Genomic DNA, 19,490 nt, shown 5'->3' on the forward strand with positions numbered 1-19,490 from the left:
TGACTTCCCGTGGTTTTAGAAAAGGCAGAGCAGTGGTGGAACCTGGGGCTAACATAAGGCAAAGCTCCCTTCCTTGTGCGGGGTATAGCCATACCAGTATGAAAATCCCTTGGGATGGCTGTGCCTCTGAGACTTCGATTTTATTGCATTGTATCCACTTTGTTATGTAAAGCTGTAATTCCATGGTTGATTTACATTTCATGGTTGATTTACATTTTGTGTGTAAATTACAAGTTATTTATTTTGCTTTTTTTTTTTTTTTTCCTTAGGCACCAAATAACTCAAATTTAAATCTTGCCAGTATAACCGATTAACCTTGTAATAGCATCTCTGAGATATTAATGTGCGCACTACCTTATCTGGTGCTTTATCTGACCTTTATCTGTTGATTTTAATATCCTTTGTGGTTGCTGGTGACGTGTTTCTGTTGTAGACAGTGAGGGATTTTGGCTCCTGTTTATTTCTCTGGTTTATCCTCATTCACTCTGTGCTGTTCTCTCAAAGAAATGACTGCATCAAGCAGAAAAAAAAAAAAAAGAAAAAAAAAAAAAAGAAAAAAAAAAAGATGTTAAACCATAGCCCAGAAGCAGAGTAGGAGATGCATCTGCATGAAGAGTTCAGAAAGCATGCTGCAAGTTGCGTGTGCAGTGCCACTACTCTCACGTGGACTGACAGTGAGAAAAGCTTAGAAATGAATTGCTCATCCTGAACCAAATGTATCCCTTTCCAGCATAATTTTCGTGCCTGTGACTTATGTAAATTATTGATATAAAAACTGATGATGTAGGGTAAAATTTAGCTGTAGCAAAAGCTTGCAGCCCTGTGTCATCTTGCAAGGCTTGGGTGCTTGTCTGGTGCAACACGAAGGTGATGCGTGTCACAAAACCAGCAGAAAACTGGGAGGTGGGAGGAGCGTGTCCTTTTGTTGTTTCACTGCATTCAGTGGGCTCAGTAGGATCAAGCATATCCTAGAGAGGTAAAAGGCAGGAAGGAAGGGAGATTGCAGCTGCAGGTCTTCCTGGCTTGTGGAGCATCACTTGCTGCAGCCGGAGCTGCAAGTGATGCTCATCCCTGCCCTCTTTCTGGAGATGGTTGCCCCCCGTCAGCAGATACTGGAGATGGGTGGGTGGGTAAATGTCCTTCATGTGTGCTACTGCAAAATCTGAGAGCTGAGTGTGAACTGGTGATCTGAGGTGGTTTGTGCTGACCACAGTGGCTTTGCCCTGGGTGGTTTACAGGGATGTTTATAGGGAACAATCTTCTGGCTCTTCTGTGGGGCCAGTAAACTGGTGATATTCATGTCAGGAAAGCAAGAGAGAGCAGAAATAGGAATGGGCATCTCTGCTGTTAGCTGTATCTATCTACCTCCAAAAGTATGTGTGTGAGAAGACCTCCCTCTTCCCAGCACCCAGGAGGCAGAGGCGCAGGCAGGTCTGCCTTTACAGCAAGGGGTGCGTTTGATTACGGGCGGCAGGGAGCAGTTTGTAGTAAGTAAAGTTTCGTTACAGCTCTTCACAGCGTTCTCATCAAGCCTCACGTGACGTGGTGATGGAGCTGGCTATGCTGACGGCAGCTGATGCTGTGAGAAACTCTGCAGAACTCGTATTTCCTGCGCTAGCAAAGGCATTGCTGGGTTCCTGCTGGCCTCTGCGCTGTGCCCTGCCTGCCTCACCACCACGGCAATCAGAGCTCGACTGCAGGCGCCTGTAGGGTTAGCTGTGCAAATATGGGCTGTGTTCCCTTCTGCAGGAACCAGAGAGAAAGGAACGGGCATTTCTGGAGTGCAAGTCATCTCCTCTTAAGGACATCAAAAGAACCTCACTTTGTAGTTGTTTGTTTCTGCTCATTAACTGTAAAGAGAGTCTAGGTGACTGGGATTTATCTAGCTAACTTTATGAACCAGTCTTAAGCATCTGATAAATGTTTTAGGCTTGGAATGCTCTTGGCTATTTACTGATATCACGGTGCCTAATGTAATATTTACAGTTCCCTGCAGACCGTGCTGCTCTACCCATCGAAGTCATGCAGTATATTTCAAAGGTTTAATTTTATGTCTATACTGTGGCTGAAGTGAACAGCAAAACATTCTTACCATACACCTAATACCCATGCTGTGCCGTATCTTAGATAGACAGGTGAATTAGTATTTTTGTAAGCGACCATTTTCTTTTTTTGGCGCAGATTGCTTGGGTGAGCAAGGGTTCAAAGGTTGCGTTTGGAAAGCCTGATGCTTTGTTTATATTACCTCCGTCTGTTTACAGATGTGTCCAGATTTAAGGTATTATGGCTGTAGGGAAAGAAAGGGAGAAATGGAGTCCAAAAATAGCGATAGCACAACTGGCACCGCGTGCTGCTGACAAGTAGTAGGTGTGCTGCAGATCACTTTATGATCTGAAGGTGAGGTTTGAGATTCCCATTGGCAAATTCTCCTTAGCTCCCAGCCTGAAGAGTTAGCCAAGCTATAGAATAAACCTGTAGCATAAGCATTTTTTGTTTGGATGCAATTATTCTAATTTGTTCTCTTGGAGAATTACATACATGTTACATCCTGCTCTTAGCAGAGCTCATAGCAGTTGCAATTTGTCAAAATTTGCCTTCTTTCTGAAGTTTGGTTTTGCTGACAAATTAAATTCAAAATTAAAACAAGAACTTGAGTTTACGCAGATTTGCTGCCAGGATCCTTCCTCAAAGATGCTTAGCCTAAACATGAAGCTCTCAGGAGAGACTCACATCCTCTTCTTTCACACAAGGTGTTTTAATGAGCCACCTGAAGGCAGAAAGTAAGCAAAATTACTTCCTTTTTTTCCATCAGCATTATCACTTAGGGCAAGTGTTTTCAAACAAACATTAGCAGTCTCTTGCTATGTTTACCGTTTGGGAGGAGGGCATCCACAGGTACTGCTTTTTCCATTTGCAGTGTCTCTATCCAGTTTCCATGAAAAGCATAGACATGTTTCCATGGCATAAAACAAATACAAATATATATAGGCCAGGAGATAGAATTGCTCTTATCAAGCCATGTGTGCCTCATAACAACCTAAATCTGGCAGCAAGGAGCACTGAAAGTAAAACTAACTGAACTGATTTTCAGAATGAATAGGTGATGTTAAGCGACAAGACAAAGGAACTTGTTTATTTATTGTAAATTTATTTTAATAAAATATGCATTTAAATTATATTTGTTTATTATACATTATATTTATCTAAATGGTAATTATTTTTTCCCAAATTATTTGAAGAATGCAGTGGCCTCTGGAATGGGTTTTGTACTGAGCAGGAGATACCGTGGCAAAGCATCTCTGCAGCCCTCGTCCCTCACATCTGCCTGACCTGTGTTTCCCGTGTATCGCAGCGTGTCGGGACAGAGCAGAGGTCCCTCCTTTCCCCTGGGAGCTGGACCCTTCTGGCAGGTCTCACTGTCAAAAGCCTTCGTGTCATCCAAGAACTGCTGTGTGCTCTCCTCTTGCTGGAAGCGCTGTTTCCCCCCGTCTCAGAAGGGAAGAGTTGGAGGGTTTTGGTGTTGTGGGGGCTCCCGGGTGGCACCGTGACTTCACTACAGCAGGGTTTGTGGCTGTGCCCTCAGCTGATGCTTGCTCATAGCTCAGCCTTCAAGGCCCAGCACTGCGGGACAGAGCGTGCTCCCAGCTGGGATGCTGAGGCACAGCAAACAGCTGGCAAATATCTGCAGGGGTGGACGGGGAAGCAGCAAGAACAAGCCAAAAAGAAAAGAAGAAGGAGATAGCATCCCATATGTGTTTAGATTTTCTTTTTCACCTTCTCACCTGTGTGCTCTCCGTATGTCTGACTCAGCTGCAGTAGTGAAGAGATGGTGTAACCCTTTCAGAGGGCGTAGCATGCCTGATCAGCACAGAGGCAAAGTGGTTGTTTAAAACAGTACCACTCCGCTGGGTAGTGATTTTCAATACTCTTTTGTGATGTCTTCTGGTCTAGCATAGCCCTTTTTTTTTCTGTCTTTGCCTACTCAAAATATTGCAGCTGTTTGTGTCCTTGCTGGGAACCTCTCTACGGTTCCTGTGGTGTTTGAATGCAGCAATGGTCTCTACATTATCTGTAGGAATAAACTAATCTTGCACACCCACACATTTCATACTGGACGTGGTATTTATCCTGCTTTAAAATACGTTTTGTTTTATATATATACAAATTAAAAAATAATAATAAAATGCGGTTATTAGGCCTGTCTGATATTTTAAGCCAAGTACCCTCCCCGACATCACCTGGATGACCTGGAGAGGCGTCCCGAGCCGGGGGTGTCAGACACCGTGGGCAGCCTGTGGAGGCCACCTGTCTTCTGAAATGAGAGGAGGCGGAGGTTTTGGGTTAGAAGGGCTTATGTTTACAGCAAGCTGTTGTGGGTGTACATATTTGGGTCTGTGCTCTCCATCGAGCACAAATTCTTGCTTTTATTAGGGTCTTGAATTTTCTTCAAAACTTTGTTTTTTAACCTGTACACAGAGCACACTGATGTAAAAATGCTAGTCCCAGAAGGAGTTCAGGATGAAATAAAGCTTGGACCTCAAGCCTTTGGTGTGTTCAGTGACAAGCAATGGATCCGTACTCACATCCCCCCCGAGCAGACGCACGTTTGTTACAGTCATTGCGCGATCACTTGTGGTCGTGGTCTGTGGCAGCGTGAGGTCTTGCTCTAAATGCTGTCGTGACAGGATGAGTTTGAGGCCTAATAAAAAATGCACATGACACTTAGCGGCTTCTCATGATTGACTTTTCTGTGAGGCTGTGCCTTTATTGGCATGGAGGCAAACGTGGCGGGTCGGACGAACAGAAGGGCCCTATCAGATCAGATAATAGCCGGGCCTATCTTGGCATCCTGTCTGCAGGAGTGCATGTCAGGGGGAGAATAAAGGAACTGGGCAAACACAGACTGATTCTTCCCGGGATTAACCTGCCAGCCTTCAGCAAACTTTAGTTCAAGGACTTCCAAGGCCAGAGGTTGTATTTCTGTACTTGGCAACCTTTTTTTTTTTTTTTTTTTTTTAATGCCCTTCTGCAGGTTCTTATGGGAAGACTAGTAAGTTAGATTCACTTTAAAATGAGTGTGCCTGTAGTCAAATTGGGCTTTTGAGTGGGATTCTCTCATGCTGCTTGGCTCTGTGGAGCTGGGTGCCCAGATGGTATCAGAAGGGTGAACCTACTTTTAAATAAGATTCTCTAAATGTCGTTCGGCCCCCATGTACGTGCAACCACAATGTCAAAACCAGATATGAATGTTTTGGCAGGTACTTGAAGGGGGTGGCGGTGTAGGCATGGAGAGGACAGCAACGAGAAAGAAGAAATGGGAAGCCAAATGATCTGGGGGTAAGGTTCTTCCAGAGAAGAAAATACTCACCAGCCTTCCCTCCCCAAATTCGGGACACTAATGATTTTGTTGTGTGCTTCAGTGCCACAGATGGGAGGCTGTGGAAGCCAAGTCTCCCATCAGTGCCCTTCACCTTCCCAGCAGCGAGCCCCAAGGACTGCTAGCAGCGTTACCCTGGGGCTGCGGCCTCTCCTCTGGGACTGCATCACTGAGCTCTGGCGGGCGTCCCGGGGGTGCTGGAAAGCAACGCGGTCTGCACAATCTCTCTGCCTCTTGACCAGAGACAGTCAGGGTCACAGACGTGAATATTATCTTTGTGACGCTTCAAGCAAGCAAACAGATAATATTTTTTTTTTTAGAGGAATGTTGCACGCAGTCAGCTGGATCAGGCCATCCAAGAGCTGTTCCCTTGAGGGGACGTGGCGATCGCTCACCCACCCCACTGCTGCGGGGGGAGGCGAGGGGAGGGAGGGAGGGGAGCACACACGCACGTGCAAGCACTTCTGTGCGCATGTGTACGCACATGCTGCAGTCGCAGAGCGGCCTCTTTCCTCATGATGAGTGCCTTGTGCCTCCCCTCGGATGTCAGCAAGGCTAAGGGAGCTCCTTTTTTTGCTGTATTGTAGTCCGGGAATCGTGCCCCGCACATTTTTTCAGCTGAGTGTATTTACATACAGGAAATCAGCTCTAAGATTCTTCTTCAAACAGTATTTATATTAGATAGTTGTACACTGGTTTCAGGTATGCATTTCCTTTTTATTTTTTATTTCTATTTTTATTTTTTAGAACTGGTGAAGGAGAAAATACAGAACGCGGGTAAACAGTTTGTTTGCTTTCAAAACAAGTGTATAAATATGTCTTTAAAACATGATATCCTAACTATACCTTCTCACACAACATGAAGCACAAATGTGCTGGTATTATATCATTTATATACATACTTTTTCCAGGTCTGGTTTAGTGATGGAGATGAGCAAGAGACTCATTTTTATTGGGGTCCAGCATTAATTAGTTGGACATGGAGCTCTCTCCTCCCTTGCACAGTGGCAGTGCCAGGAAGACCAGCGCAGGAAGGGTGAGCAGGGGGCTGAAGAACAGGGTGCCCCTTAGGAAAGGACGCTGAGAGACGCTGGCTGCCCTCAGCAAGAAGGGGGCACTCTTAGAGAATTTTGGCTTACCTAGGGCTGAGTCTTAACGCGTTCATATTTCTCAGCTTTTCAAATCTAGCTGCAAAATCCCTTCTTCTGAACCTTAGTAGGCAGACTCCAGGCCTGAGAATGGGGTTGCCATTATTTGTTAAATAATGAAGGGTATATTTAAGCCTCGGATTAGTTTACAGTTGTTTGCTTGGGAAATGTGTGTGTAGGGTTGAAGTTGTTTCGCCCTCTATTGTATAAACATTTCTCTGTACTGGCCAGTTTCACTAGTGCTCTTAGAATTTAATTTTAACTTTAAACTTATGTTTTTGTTTTGTTGTTTTTCTTTGCTAGTTCTGACGTTTCCATGATACCATGCGTTCTGTCTGTCTATCTCACCGGTTTGCTCTAAAATACATATGTTTTCACGGGTGTTTTTCCACACTTCGAAAGGCTTTGCTTCCGATCTTTTCATGAGGGTTGTGCTGAAGACAGCAGTAAGAGATACGCAGACTCCAAAGCACTCTGCTGCTGTGGGAGTGCATTGCTCCCACAGAGCCCCTTAGCTGGAAGGGGTTGTCTGAGGATGGCCGGTCCTTCACACAATGAGGCTCTGCCTCATTGCTACCAGAATATTTCCCAAGTGTAAAGGTGCTGATGGCCTGCTGTTTCAGTGGGTGGATTTGTATCAGGTTTGTAGGATTTCTGTTACCTTTATGATAGTGCTTCAAGAAATGAACCAGGTTACCATTCGTTTTTCTTAAACTCTTTAGGAAAATACAGATCTAATTCAGTAAAAGTTGTTCTTATTTTTTGTTTCTGAAATGATTTGTCTGCTTCCCCCCCTTCTTTCAACTTGACTTGAAATTGGTCTCAAGTTGCCGTGCTCATATGGCTGAGCAACATGGATAATTGTAGTAGGTAAGCTTGGCTGATGTGGCTGGTAGATGTTGAGGTATTGCAAAGAAACATAGAAGCATACCTGTGTATGCTTTTTTTTTTTTTTTTAATAATAAAGGCTTTCATCTTTCCACTATACCTCTGTAATTTTTCTTCTTCTTCTATCTGAAGTAAAAAAGACTGTTTTTCTTCTAGAAATAAATAATCTTTAAAACCAAAAAGTGAACCTAAAACATGCTGAAGCTGTTTAGCTTACAAGAGCTAATGAGATCACAAAAGCAGCAACCGAAGGTTTCATGCATCTCAATGCATTAGTGAGTCTGCTCTGCCAAATCATCAGCCCTCTTGCATGAATCCAAAAAAAGACTTTCTGTCATGTAAAACTACGTATGAATATATATGATACAATATAAAAAGTCTTCTGGATGGGGTCTGGTAGTTATTTGCCGTTGCAAGCATTCAGTGAAATAAAGCAAATCAAAAATTAAGCAACAGCCTGGAGGCCACCAGTATAAGTTTTCAATATTAGAATTAGGTGTTGTTTGTTCTGTACAATTATCTTTTTAAAGTAGCACAGGAATATTAAGTGTTCTTAATCCAAAAGCCAAGGTTACTGAGGATACTGAGGTTTAAATGCTGTTTCTGAGATGTTTTTTCCTTGTTTCCTCTGTGAGAGAACAATGCCATAGGTTCCATCTGCCATGATTTAAGTGAGAAGATACGTACCATTACAGAGAAGCAAAATGAAAATCTGGAAGTAATTCATGAGCGATAACTTTAAAGTATGTATGCAGTTGAAGGCTATTTTCCAACCTGAAAAGAAGAGTATTTTGTTGATAGGACACAAAACAGCCGTGTTGCTGTGGCCAGCTGAACTGCCGTGCTTCCCTTTCGCACAGCGTATCACTAGGGCTTCACCTACACAGGGATGATTCTGTTAAAAATAAATAATAAAAAGTTCCTGCTTTTGCCACTAGTGTTGCTGTGTTTTCACCAATGGTGGTGTGTAGATTTCTATGGAGAAGATTCTGGTTTTAGCATTGTTATTCTGACTTCACCTAAAACAGTTTTATGTGGTAAGTAACTTATCCACACAGCCTCTACCTTCCTTCCTTTTTTTTTTTTTTTTTTTTTACACTGTTATCAGTGTTAGCAGTGAGTACTGAAAAAAAAAAGTTGTTTTTTCTACCCAAGAACAGCTCAATAAAACTGAAGGGTATCACAGTGCAGGTAAACTTGGGCTAAGGCCTGTCCAACTCTGGGCACCAGGTGCCAGGAGTGCAGCCACCTCCATCTACCTGCCATGGTTCATCAAGGCCTTCAGGCTGCTGCCCACCTTACTGTCCAAGCAGAGTTTGACTAGCTCAAAGGGGGTCTTCTGCTGTGCTCTTGTGCCCTGTGGCATTGAAGAAGTTCTCGCTACGTTTTGTGTTCCTGCTTGTATTACCACAGAATCCAGAACCCTATTTTTACCTACTCTCCCTGTACTGATGTGGTGGTAGCACGGATGTATTTGTATAAGAAATGACCTCTTGAGGTCAGACCAGAAATTGGTTTTGCTCCACAGCCTGGACAAGAAACAACAGGAAATGTGCAGTGCAGGAGAGAAGTACAAGAACAAGTCTGATGCATTTTTTTGTTGTTGTTAGTGGTTTTGGTTGTTTGCTTGTTGTTTTTTCATTTTATTTTGTTTCAGTGTCAGGTTTAATAATCAAATAAGAAGAGAATAACAAAGAAAACAAAATCAAGCATATGCATCTGTTAAGCTGTCTTTCTGAATGCCAGACTTTGCTCAGGGATAAGTATTTATTCTTGTTATGTGCATGTGAAGATTTTGTGAGCACAGACTTGCAAAAGACCCATGCCAATAGCAAATTCCAAGCCCTTAAAAGACACTACCAAATGTTGGACAGCATATTTTAAAATGGGATTTATTTGTTAAAGTTTTCCTGATAATCCTCCAAACATGAACCCACCAACAAAGTACCCTGACTTTTTGTGTCACTTAATAGTAAAGAAACTCTCAGCTGAAGCTCTTCACTCTAGCACACGTCCCTCAGCTGCCTGTGTGAGTCTTGCAGAGCTCTTCTGGACCAAGGAGCAGCTCCTCTGGGTACCTCAGGGGTGTTGGTGCTGTGTGATAGCAGCTGGGTAGCCACACTGCTTACGTTTGCACCACTTTTAGAAGCATCTGTTGCTTCAGATCTCCATTGTGTCCCGGTGACTAGTAGAGAAATAAAGAATTGCACAACTTCTGTGCAACAAAATGCAGGTTTTCTTCCTCTTCACTGGCAAGCTGTGATCCTTGCAGTGCTTGGGAAGGGGGGGAGCATGTTCATTCTTCTATAGAGTGCCCTAGAACTGGGGCAGGAGGAAGGATTTGACCGCTCCTACAAGAAACTGTAGGTAAATACAAAGTGCACGTGAAATGATGGACTTTGGATTGTTACTATTCAGGGCTGAGTTTTTAGGGTTCTAAAAGTTTCAGCTTAATTTTCATCTAGTGATCAGGAAAAGCGTACAGAATGGTGTGACCTATTGGAAATGAGTCAAAAGTATCATGATGTCACTGCAGAAATTCACGGTGCATTTTTAGGTTGCGTTGTCATTCCCCCCAAACTCCAAAATACGTAGAAGTAGAAAAATATCCGAAAAGAGTGACAAGCAGAGGTACGGAATAACTTCCCTATGAGAAATGACTAAGACAGGTAGGGATCTTCACCTTGAAAAAACAGTGGCTGGGAGATGTGATAAAGATCTCTAATTAGGAAGTGCATCAAGAAGGATGGTTGCTCACTACCTCTTCTAAAACAAGAAGTGGGGGGCAGCAGTGTAACCACCAGGGGACAGATTCAAAGCGAAGGAAGTGGTTCCTCACATGCGTGCGATTACACTGTAGTGCTCTGAGGATGATACAGGATGTTGTGGATGTTGGAAATGTACATGTGGTAAAAAGCAGACTCAAGTTCATGGAGGAAAAAATATTCTGAGGACTCTTTAACCATAGGGATACTGCTTCTGCCTCAGCAAGTCCCTAAGCTGAAAGTTTTTAGAAGTTATTACAGAAGAGCATTCTAGAAAACTTTTACTACAGGCTTTCTTTTATTGTTGTGGTCTTCCTCAAACATCTGTTGCTTGCTGCTGTAAATGAGATTGAGGTAGGTGGACCTCTGATCTGACACCAATACAGCCTTTTTTGCAATCTCTGACATTCACCACAAGTTTTAATATGACATTACTTTGCATTTTGCTTGCTTCTGTTCTTTTGCTTTGGTTTGGTACTTTGAGTTTCAGAATCCCTGCGACATATCCTTCAACTTTCTGGAGGCTACAGCCATCGTCCCTCAGCTACCTCAAACCCTACGTGCAGTTTAGCACTGGAAGCAGATAGAAAAAGTCTTCTGAGTAATGAGCTCGTGGCTAGTCAGACACAAGCTGATATATGGGGTAAACACACACATTGGAATTCTTTCATAACATCTCGATTATGAAAAGATAACCATGATATTTATATCTCCCTCATTACTTGTAACACCCTCGCATTGCGTGTGGGAGTGTTTGGGGTTTCTTTGTTTGTTTTTAAGGCAACTTTCTAGTTTAATGCTTTATTGTGTGCAGTTGTTTTGTTTTGTTTTTTAACCAGTAGAACTTTAAACCTTTAAAACACTGGTTTGTGCCAGACTCGTGCACAAGGTTTTTAAAAAGTCTCAGCATCACAACTGAAATCAATTTTAGCAAATCCTTTCATAAGTATTGGCCCAGTGAACTCAGGAGAGTTTTTGTGCAGCCCATGAGTGGAATTTTGCTTGTTGGTGCCAAAGGTTAACTTTTGTCTTGATAAGTTGTTACCCAGACTACTAGAAATTTCAGGTGCTTTCTTCTCAGCCAGAACAAGTGGCTGGAGAACTTCAAGAAACTTCCCTACTTCCCAGTCCTGCTAATGTCTGGATTAATTACAGTAATTTCCCTCTGTGCTTCCCTGCATCTCAAGACCTGTATGTCCTCCTCAGCAGGCACCGGGTGCACCTCCCTGCAGAGGTGAAAGCACTGGCTGCGTGATGTAAGAGCGCATAATGCTAACCACAAACTTTTTATAGCAGAGCTCTGCTTAAATATGAAAATTTCCATACAACTTATTTCATGTTGCAGGGTGTCACATTTCAAAAGACGGTAGTACTATGGCAAGCCAGTGGTTAGTTTACGATTACTTGGAAATTATTAAAATGATACAGTGATACAAATCTTGGCTTTGTGTACTATAATTTCTCACTGGAGTGATTTCTTAGGTTTACAAATAGTTTTGCTGCAAAATACAATATTTTACAGAAGGAACTTAGGCCACAATAGAGATTTTTTCCCCCATTACTTACATTGTTGTAATAATGTCCTTGGATTTTGCATTTCAGTTAAAGTTTTTTGACAAATGGTCATAAATTGGTAGTAAAATGGTAGTAAATAACAAAATATATACATTGAATAGCTATGTAGCCTTTTCTCTGTGTGTTGGATTCATTGAATGAGGTCTCCAATAAAATACGTTTCCAATGAGGCGACAAATGTCTAGCAATTCACAAATAAAATGCATCATTTTCTAGAAGTAGGCATTTTAGACATAGATTGAATGCTTTTTTGATATATCTTCTGCAGATCCGCTATTCTGAGGTGTTGAAGCTTCATTTCCTTGGAAACCTGGCAAGGTTGAGAATTGTATATTTGACATAAGTGACTCTGGACATTGGTCTCAGTGGTTAATAGATTTTTTTTTTTTTCCTTTTCATGGAGAAAATAAAACACTCAATCTTAAGTTGTTGTGTCCCACAGAAACTGTTGCTTTGAGTGAGAGAATTTGAAAGAAAGACACACCAGCTGATTTTTGTTCTCTGCCTTTGAATTTGAGAGAAGGGAAGAAATTCTGCTTTTGAAAGTGTGAGCTCACATAGTACTTGTACAGATTGTTCAAGTGATGATAAATGACGCTGATAGAGACTCACATGAGTGGTGAGATTATTCACATTTGGATGAATAGATACTCGTGGATGTTGGTCATGTTGAGGTTTTTGTTAACTAGCTAATTCTCTGTTTGGGTGATCTCTAGGCTTGGCAGAAGACAGACCAGTTCCAAGCTGCATTTTGATTCGAACCGCCTAATAGATAGTTATTGTCCTCAGATGGTAGGAGGACAGAGATCAGTCTGGACTTGTGCCTTTTTTTTTTTCTTCTTAATTATTATTATTGGAGGCTTCAGCCATTTCTTGGACACATTACATTTTTTGACAGGTAAAATTGCAAACAAAGGGCGCTCAACTTCAAGTGAGAGGTAGCGTGAACAAATTCTTCCATTTTAGACAAAATAAATGATTCCTAGGGAATCAGGGCTGGGCCCTGTATGGTATGCACATAGGGAAAGACTCCTTGTGCTTCTGGGTACCGGCGTGAGGTTCTGACGTGCTCTTACCCTACGCATGTGACTGCCCTTCTGCTTGATGGAGGTTCAGCCTTATTTACTCAGAGGTCATTGTTCTGAGACTTGACATTAGCCCGTTTCATAATTACAGTGCGTGCTGTAGGTCGTTGAAGTGTTGAGAGTTTTCAGCTAATACACTGTGCTCTTCAAAAAATGCATGAAGCATTTTGCACTTTGTAAAAGAAAGGGAAAAAAAAAAAAGCCCAATAAAATGCCCAGGGAGAGCAAACAAAAAAGCGTTCTCTAATTTAAAGTGATCCAAAGTCATCTCGAGTTCACGAACCATCATCATTGTTTGATGTCAGCGCAACCGAGCGGAAGTTTGTGGTTTGTTAGTTAACTGCTGCCATAGATTCAGAGCTTCTCGCTGCCTGTGCGCGTGGATGGAAAGCGAGCACAGCGGGCTGCGCAGGGCAAACCGCACTGCAAGCCTTCTGACTGTCTGACAGCGGGATTAAGACCCTGTCTCACGTCGAAACTTTTTCTTGCCGTAGGTTGCTGCAGTGTTTTGTGTCAGAAATCATGGTAGACCACGATGAACAGAGCAGTGGGCAAGGAGATCTCCTGTGCCCGCTCTGCCAGATAGCCATTTCATCACAGGAGGGAGGAAGAGAAAAAAAAAAAAAAAAAGAGAAAAAGCAAGCTACATCCTTGGAGAGAGAAGCTGCTGCTGCAAGACAAAAAATAACATTATTGCCTCATGTTACTCCAGCATGTGACCAGTTACGGCAATTGTTGATTGTCTGCATACCAGGAAAAAAAATGCCCTGTAGTGTAAAAAGTTCACAGTCTCTACTTCAGGTCATTACAAGTGACCTTTCCTCTAAAGGCAGTTATTAAGGAAGTGGATGACCAATTCAACATTTAAATATGCTGCGCTGAGCAAGAAAAAATCAGAGAGGACAAGAGAAGTTTTTTTAAGCCTGTAGTGAACTTCATTTTCTTTCTATTGTTTTGTGCAGTGTGATTAATGAGATGATGTCTCTTTCTCATTCTTTGAAAATAAGCTTTTATCGGGAAGCAGATAGAGGAGAAGAGCGGTCGCAGAAGGCTTGAAGTGCCCGTTTAACACTTCATCTGTGAAGAGGGTCCTACAGAGAGTACAAGAAAACTCTTAAAGCCATCCTTAAATCTCTGTATTTTGGGGGGACTTTTTCCACCCTTTCAACACAGCAGATAGTTTGTTTGCTCCGCACACGTGGATCCACCGGTGTGGAAGCTGGGCTACGTCTGGCTGTGGAGAACCTACAGCTGGGACAGGTGCAGGAGGCTGGGGGATCAGTTGTGGTGTCTCGGGCACAGGGGCAACACGTGCAGCTCAGGACCATGGTGGTGGTTTGTGGAAGGGATTTTTTTTCCCCAGCTGCTTCAGATGGATTGGCTTTCTTTGCCTGAGTCTGTATCTTCCAGTCAAACAAAGAACTGGGGCACACAAGTGTGGGTGTGTGTTTGTAACATGGCTGCCTTTGTGGTAAGGAGGTGGTCATGGGCTGAGCAAGAAGAAATCAGAGAGGGCAAGAGAAGTTTTTTTAAGCCTGTAGTGAACTTCATTTTCTTTCTATAGTTTCTGTGTAATTTGATTAATGAGATAATGTCTCATTATACAGTGGCAATGCAGAGTTTTCTGTAATGATGATAATCAAAATTCCCATCCCATAGAGTTTGTTTGAGCGGAGCAGGACTGGGAAGAGTTTCTAGAAAAGGAAGGCGTTGTCATTAAATGAATTTGTATGTTCCAATATCTAAGGGCTGAAGCTGGTGATGTCCATCTTCAGTGGCTAGGGTCTCAGTCATTTCATGATCAAGAAATCTTGAGATCAGTATCTCTAAAACCAGGCTGCTTTCTTTAGTGGAGGTACTTCATCTGGCATTCCACACAACCTAAGCACTCCTATGTATTTATTATGGGATGCTTGCCTCCTGTATTTTCTATCTTATGTTATTTTTGATAAAATTCATCCTCACAGTGAAAAGTATAAAGCAGTGTTCATTTCACAGTATTTAGATTGGTGTGTGTTGTAATGATTTTTTAAAACATCTTTACCTTATTCATGATTTCTTGTGTCTTACCGCAGTTTCCATAGAACAAGTTCTCTTACAAATGTACTTTTGTTTTGTTTCCAAAATTTGGAATATGCTCAGTTGGCTTAGGCACATAAAAAATGATGCACTTGTAGTTGCCTTTCTTGGAGTAGAATATCACAGAATCATAGAAAGGTTTGGGTTGGAAGGGACCGTAAGGCCATCTAGTCCCAACCACTCTGCCATGGGCAGGGACACCTCCCACTACACCACGTTGAAATATTTCCATTTAGCCATACACCTGTATACAAAATAGTGATGTTATTGCATTCTTTTTTTCATTAAATTGTTTTCTTTCTTTCATTTCAATTGGTTATCATTTCTATTTATTGCTGGTCCTTTTCATTTCTTCCTGGGAGGAATCTGCCCATAGGAAAAATAGGGAAAATTCAAGTAGACTGCAGCGATCATTCCCCTGACCTAGCTGAAGATTTCCTACTAAGCCAGCGTACAGGTATGCGGGTCTAAAAGAAATGACCCATTACAGGAGCCGGTTTTAGTGAGATAAAAGAAGTGAAGAGCCTCTCCTGAAAGTGTATTTAGGTTTCTTTTTTTCTTCATGGAAATGCTGACTAGCCATTAATTCATGGTATTACCCGTGTGCAGATATGATGAAAACGAAAGAGAGAAAGTTCTTAATAGTTAAAAAAGTAATCAAAGCACCGAATGCATAGGCAAAGCAAAACCATGGGACACGTAATTTGAGTATCAGTAAAAACCTGCCTGCTTTAAAAACAAATAAATAAATAAAGTCTCAGCACATATCTGCAGCAGGAAAATAAAAATAACACCATAAACCTCAGAGTTCCTGTCAATGATTTGGTGCTAGCGTCAGTATTTTTTTAGAGAATGAGATGATTTAGATCAAGCAAACATTCTTTTGGCATTAGTGACGTAACAGACTCATGTTCAGAGAGATTTCCTGTTTACTTTGGGTCTGAATACAGACGTCTCCAGAAAGTAGGTGCTAAAATTTTCATTCCGTATCTGCTTGTAAAGACAGACAAAACTGGCTTGAGATGAGTAGCAAACTTTATATACATTTTTGTCCTTGAGAAAAAAGGGAGTAGTGACAGCTTGGACATGAAAATCTCCTAAGGTCAGAGATGCCTTGGTGTGCTGGCTGAGCACACTCCTTAGTGTAAATCCTGCAGTGCAGAAGATCACCAGCCAGTATCAATTTGGCAGCCTTGTGAACTACTGGCATACTCTTCTGAGCTGGGACGCTTGTTAACAAACTCACCCGGAGCCAAGGGACTGAATGAATGGCCATGAAGGGCGAACTACCACCTGCTTATATCTGCTGAGTTCCCAGATAGTACTAAGGCACTGTGGTGAGGTTCAGCGCACAGTTTTGTGCTGGATCTTTTCATGGATTTTCTATTTCAAACCATAACTTCCGTGAGTGTTCATAAATAGAAGCAATAAATCTTTTCTGTAATTTGTATGTATGATTCATACTTTTTAAGTTGCAAGCCTCCTTTAAAAGGAGTACTTTAAAATGTGTACTTTTTTTTTTTTTCTAAAAGGCAGAGATCTTCTCATGTTACATTATTTTCCTCATTATTAAAAAATGGGGATTATATTTAATAACGTGTTGCTACTCTTCCTATGCCATTGAAAATATGCATGCATTAATTTCCACGTAGCTATCCTCTGTGTAGAGAATAAAGGGCTCTGTTATAAAGCGGACCATATTGCAACATTTGGCTGAGATCTTGTATGGACTGAGATCAGAAATATGTATTTTTGAGGGCGTGTTTTTCTTCTTTTAATTAGTCTGGTTGCATTTTGACAACTTATGTCATGGATGTGAGAGCTAGCATTGTCTCCATAATGCAACTGTTCAGTGGTCTGGAGACTGAAGTCCTGAGGTAACTTCTGAACTCAGGTCAGCTCGGTTTTGCTGCCAAGGCAGGAGGCCTTGTTTTACTCCCAAGTGATACAAATCTAATAGCAGAAAAACACAGCCTGCAATAAACTCACTAAGTGAATTTTGTTTCTCTTTTGATGGTCTTTAGAAAATGAGATTACTGATTGTTTTTGTTAGCTGACTTCAGAAGAGTTATATCCTGTGAGTATAAGAGGTGTATTTCTAAATATGACTGTGATACCAGCATATGAAACAGCATCAACAACACTGAGATGTGCTTAGGCACTAACTTATTATGTGCTTAGAAATTCTGCAACTGTTACCTTAATCTGTCAGGCAAGAAGTTGCTGCATGCGAAGCTATTTGTGAATTGACATGAGCGCTAGAAACCAAAACTGGGTCTTGGAGAGCAAGTTTGTGACAGCTCCAAACATGCAGGAAGTAAATGGAGAGGCAAAATCATATGCAGGAAAGACATAAGAAGTTTGCTTTTAGAAAAGAAAGGGGAAACAGGAAGGAAGGGCTCCGCACTGGCTGTGATGAGCATGGATTCTGCGTTGTGGGAAGCACTGAGCAAAGGGACATCCCGCTCCGAAGGGGCCAGGCTGGGTTCAGCAGAGCCAGCTCTCTGAACCCCTCCAGAACAGAAGGAATCATCTTCCTTTACCTCACAAACCAGACAGGCATCCCTGGTGCTCTTGCTTCTGCAGGGACACCGCTGGGATACCAAGCAGTGTTTGAGTGAAGCCAGGTAGAGTTCATGGGACTTGTCAACCCAGCTTACTCCGGGTGTACGCCGTGGCTAGGGGCAGCAGGGCATGGAGCTGTGCCTGGGCTGATAGGACTGATCCCAGCTGTATGTATCTATGAGGTGGCTTATTTGCAATTTGGATAATGCGCTTTGTGTTTTTGTGATAACTACAGAACAAAGGGGAGAGAAATACTCCATGTATCTTAAAATAGTGTGTTTATCTGTAGCTTAACTTGTAAAGGATTTGATGCTGATTATATATATATTTTTTTTCCAGGCAAAAACTACTTCTTAAAAATGCAGATGTCCCTATTATCATGAATACATATTTCAGTCAGAAGGTGCTACTCAGTGAACACTTAGAAACAAGCAAGAAGACACAGGGTCCTACAAAGATGCTTATTAGAAAGAATATTGTATCTTTGGCACAGACGTTCAAACTAGATGACCTTGATGATGAGCAACCCCGGGAATCTCCAGATAACCAGGTAAGGTTCATTTGGTTCACAGTTTACTGCTTTGTGTAAGAGTTGGTGAGCAGATGTTTGGAAAGCCTAACAAAAACAAAAATCCTAAATTACTGACCTGTTCAGTTTCCGTTTTCATTTAGCCAGGGCTGAATAATATGTGGTGTTTCTTTTAATAATATTTTCTTAGCAGATGCTTCTGGCCCATCCAAATGAACTGCTGAGAGGTTATTTTGCTGAAGTCTCGCTGCTGTGTTAAACAGTGATTGTAGCTTGTTTTTTCATTGATTTTTCTTTTATTCTTTATGGCTGAGTAGCCAAGCATTATTTGAAATAAAATCAATTTCCTGTTAAGATAATAGCTACTAAGATATTATTTTTAATAAATATTCCCTTTTCCACTCATGTTTCTTAACTCATTTCCTTGTCAGTCCCGTCCTTCATTTCACACATCAGTTGGTAACGGCATCCTCCTTTCCAGCCTCTCTGCAATTTGTTTACTTTCCTGTTGTGATTTTGCTTGTATCCAAATCGACTCTACATGTCTCTAGCTGTTGTACCAGCTGAGGTGTATTTCAAGGGATTTGGGTTTCTGATAGTTTGTGATAGCAATTTCAAAAATAAAGCAAATCCTAATCTAATTTCTTGCTACAACTCTCTCTGGTAAAAAGCTTCTGCTATGGTATGTGGAAACCAGAACAATTTCTTTATTCCCCTAATACTTCCTAACAAAACCATCTAACTTAAAACTCAGTAGTCAAGTTTTGTTGCAAGTCCTTCATAGACAAACATATCATCACACCAGCATTTTCTTGTAAATACTGTAAATTTGCTTCTCTACTGGTAGGTAGTACTTGTAGTAAGGTTTGTAATACTTTAAAAACATTTAATTGCAACCAGCTTAAAAAAAAACATTTGAAAATAGAAAGTTTGGCTCGTGCTGGGAAGCTGCTATATATGGAAAATGTTAGGCTATACTTCCGTATGATTTGTTTTCCTAAAAAAGAAAGATTTATTTTAAAATGAAAATTAATGAAACTACTTATTTAAACTGAGGTAAAATGTAGCATGTTTTTATTAATAAAATCTATTTTGGAAATTTGGATGATTTGTTTATGAAATAAGTTTGGGAAGTAGCTAAAGAATAGATTAAGGATTACACCTTTAGATTAAGGTTTTATACTTTCATTAGTCATCTAATTTTTTAATTAAAACATTTTACATTGACTTTACTAGGTCCAAGGACTAAATTCCTGTCCTCCAAAACTAAACACCTGTTCATTTTCACATTAATATAAAAGTCTGTAAGTATTCCAGACAGATTTTACCCTTGTATTAGAAAAGGAAGAAACAGAACACTGAAGTAAAAATGAAACTCAGTTCAAGGGGAAGAATCGTAAATACCAGTATCAGTTCTGTTTTCCGCCTACTGTCACCCTGATCTCTCATGGATTTAATTAGTTTGCTGCAGAGCACCAG

The 19,490-nt window shown here is 41.4% G+C and overlaps 1 protein-coding gene across 5 annotated transcripts in view; it reads left to right on the plus strand.

The window, feature by feature from the left end:
• SPIDR (scaffold protein involved in DNA repair) overlaps positions 1–19,490 on the plus strand; it is a 202,200-nt gene that overhangs the window by 113,894 nt on the left and 68,816 nt on the right. For all 5 annotated transcript variants that reach the window (XR_011807529.1, XM_027452105.3, XM_072034679.1 and 2 more), the window contains exon 9: positions 17,822–18,032. Coding sequence is in view for 4 of the 5 variants with exons in the window: in XM_027452105.3 (XP_027307906.3) it covers positions 17,822–18,032 (211 nt within the window). In the remaining variant the exon portion in view is untranslated. The remainder of the gene's footprint in view (positions 1–17,821; positions 18,033–19,490) is intronic.

The sequence above is a fragment of the Anas platyrhynchos genome, chromosome 2 (genome assembly GCF_047663525.1).
Source record: "Anas platyrhynchos isolate ZD024472 breed Pekin duck chromosome 2, IASCAAS_PekinDuck_T2T, whole genome shotgun sequence".
In the NCBI taxonomy this organism is placed as follows: domain Eukaryota; kingdom Metazoa; phylum Chordata; class Aves; order Anseriformes; family Anatidae; genus Anas; species Anas platyrhynchos.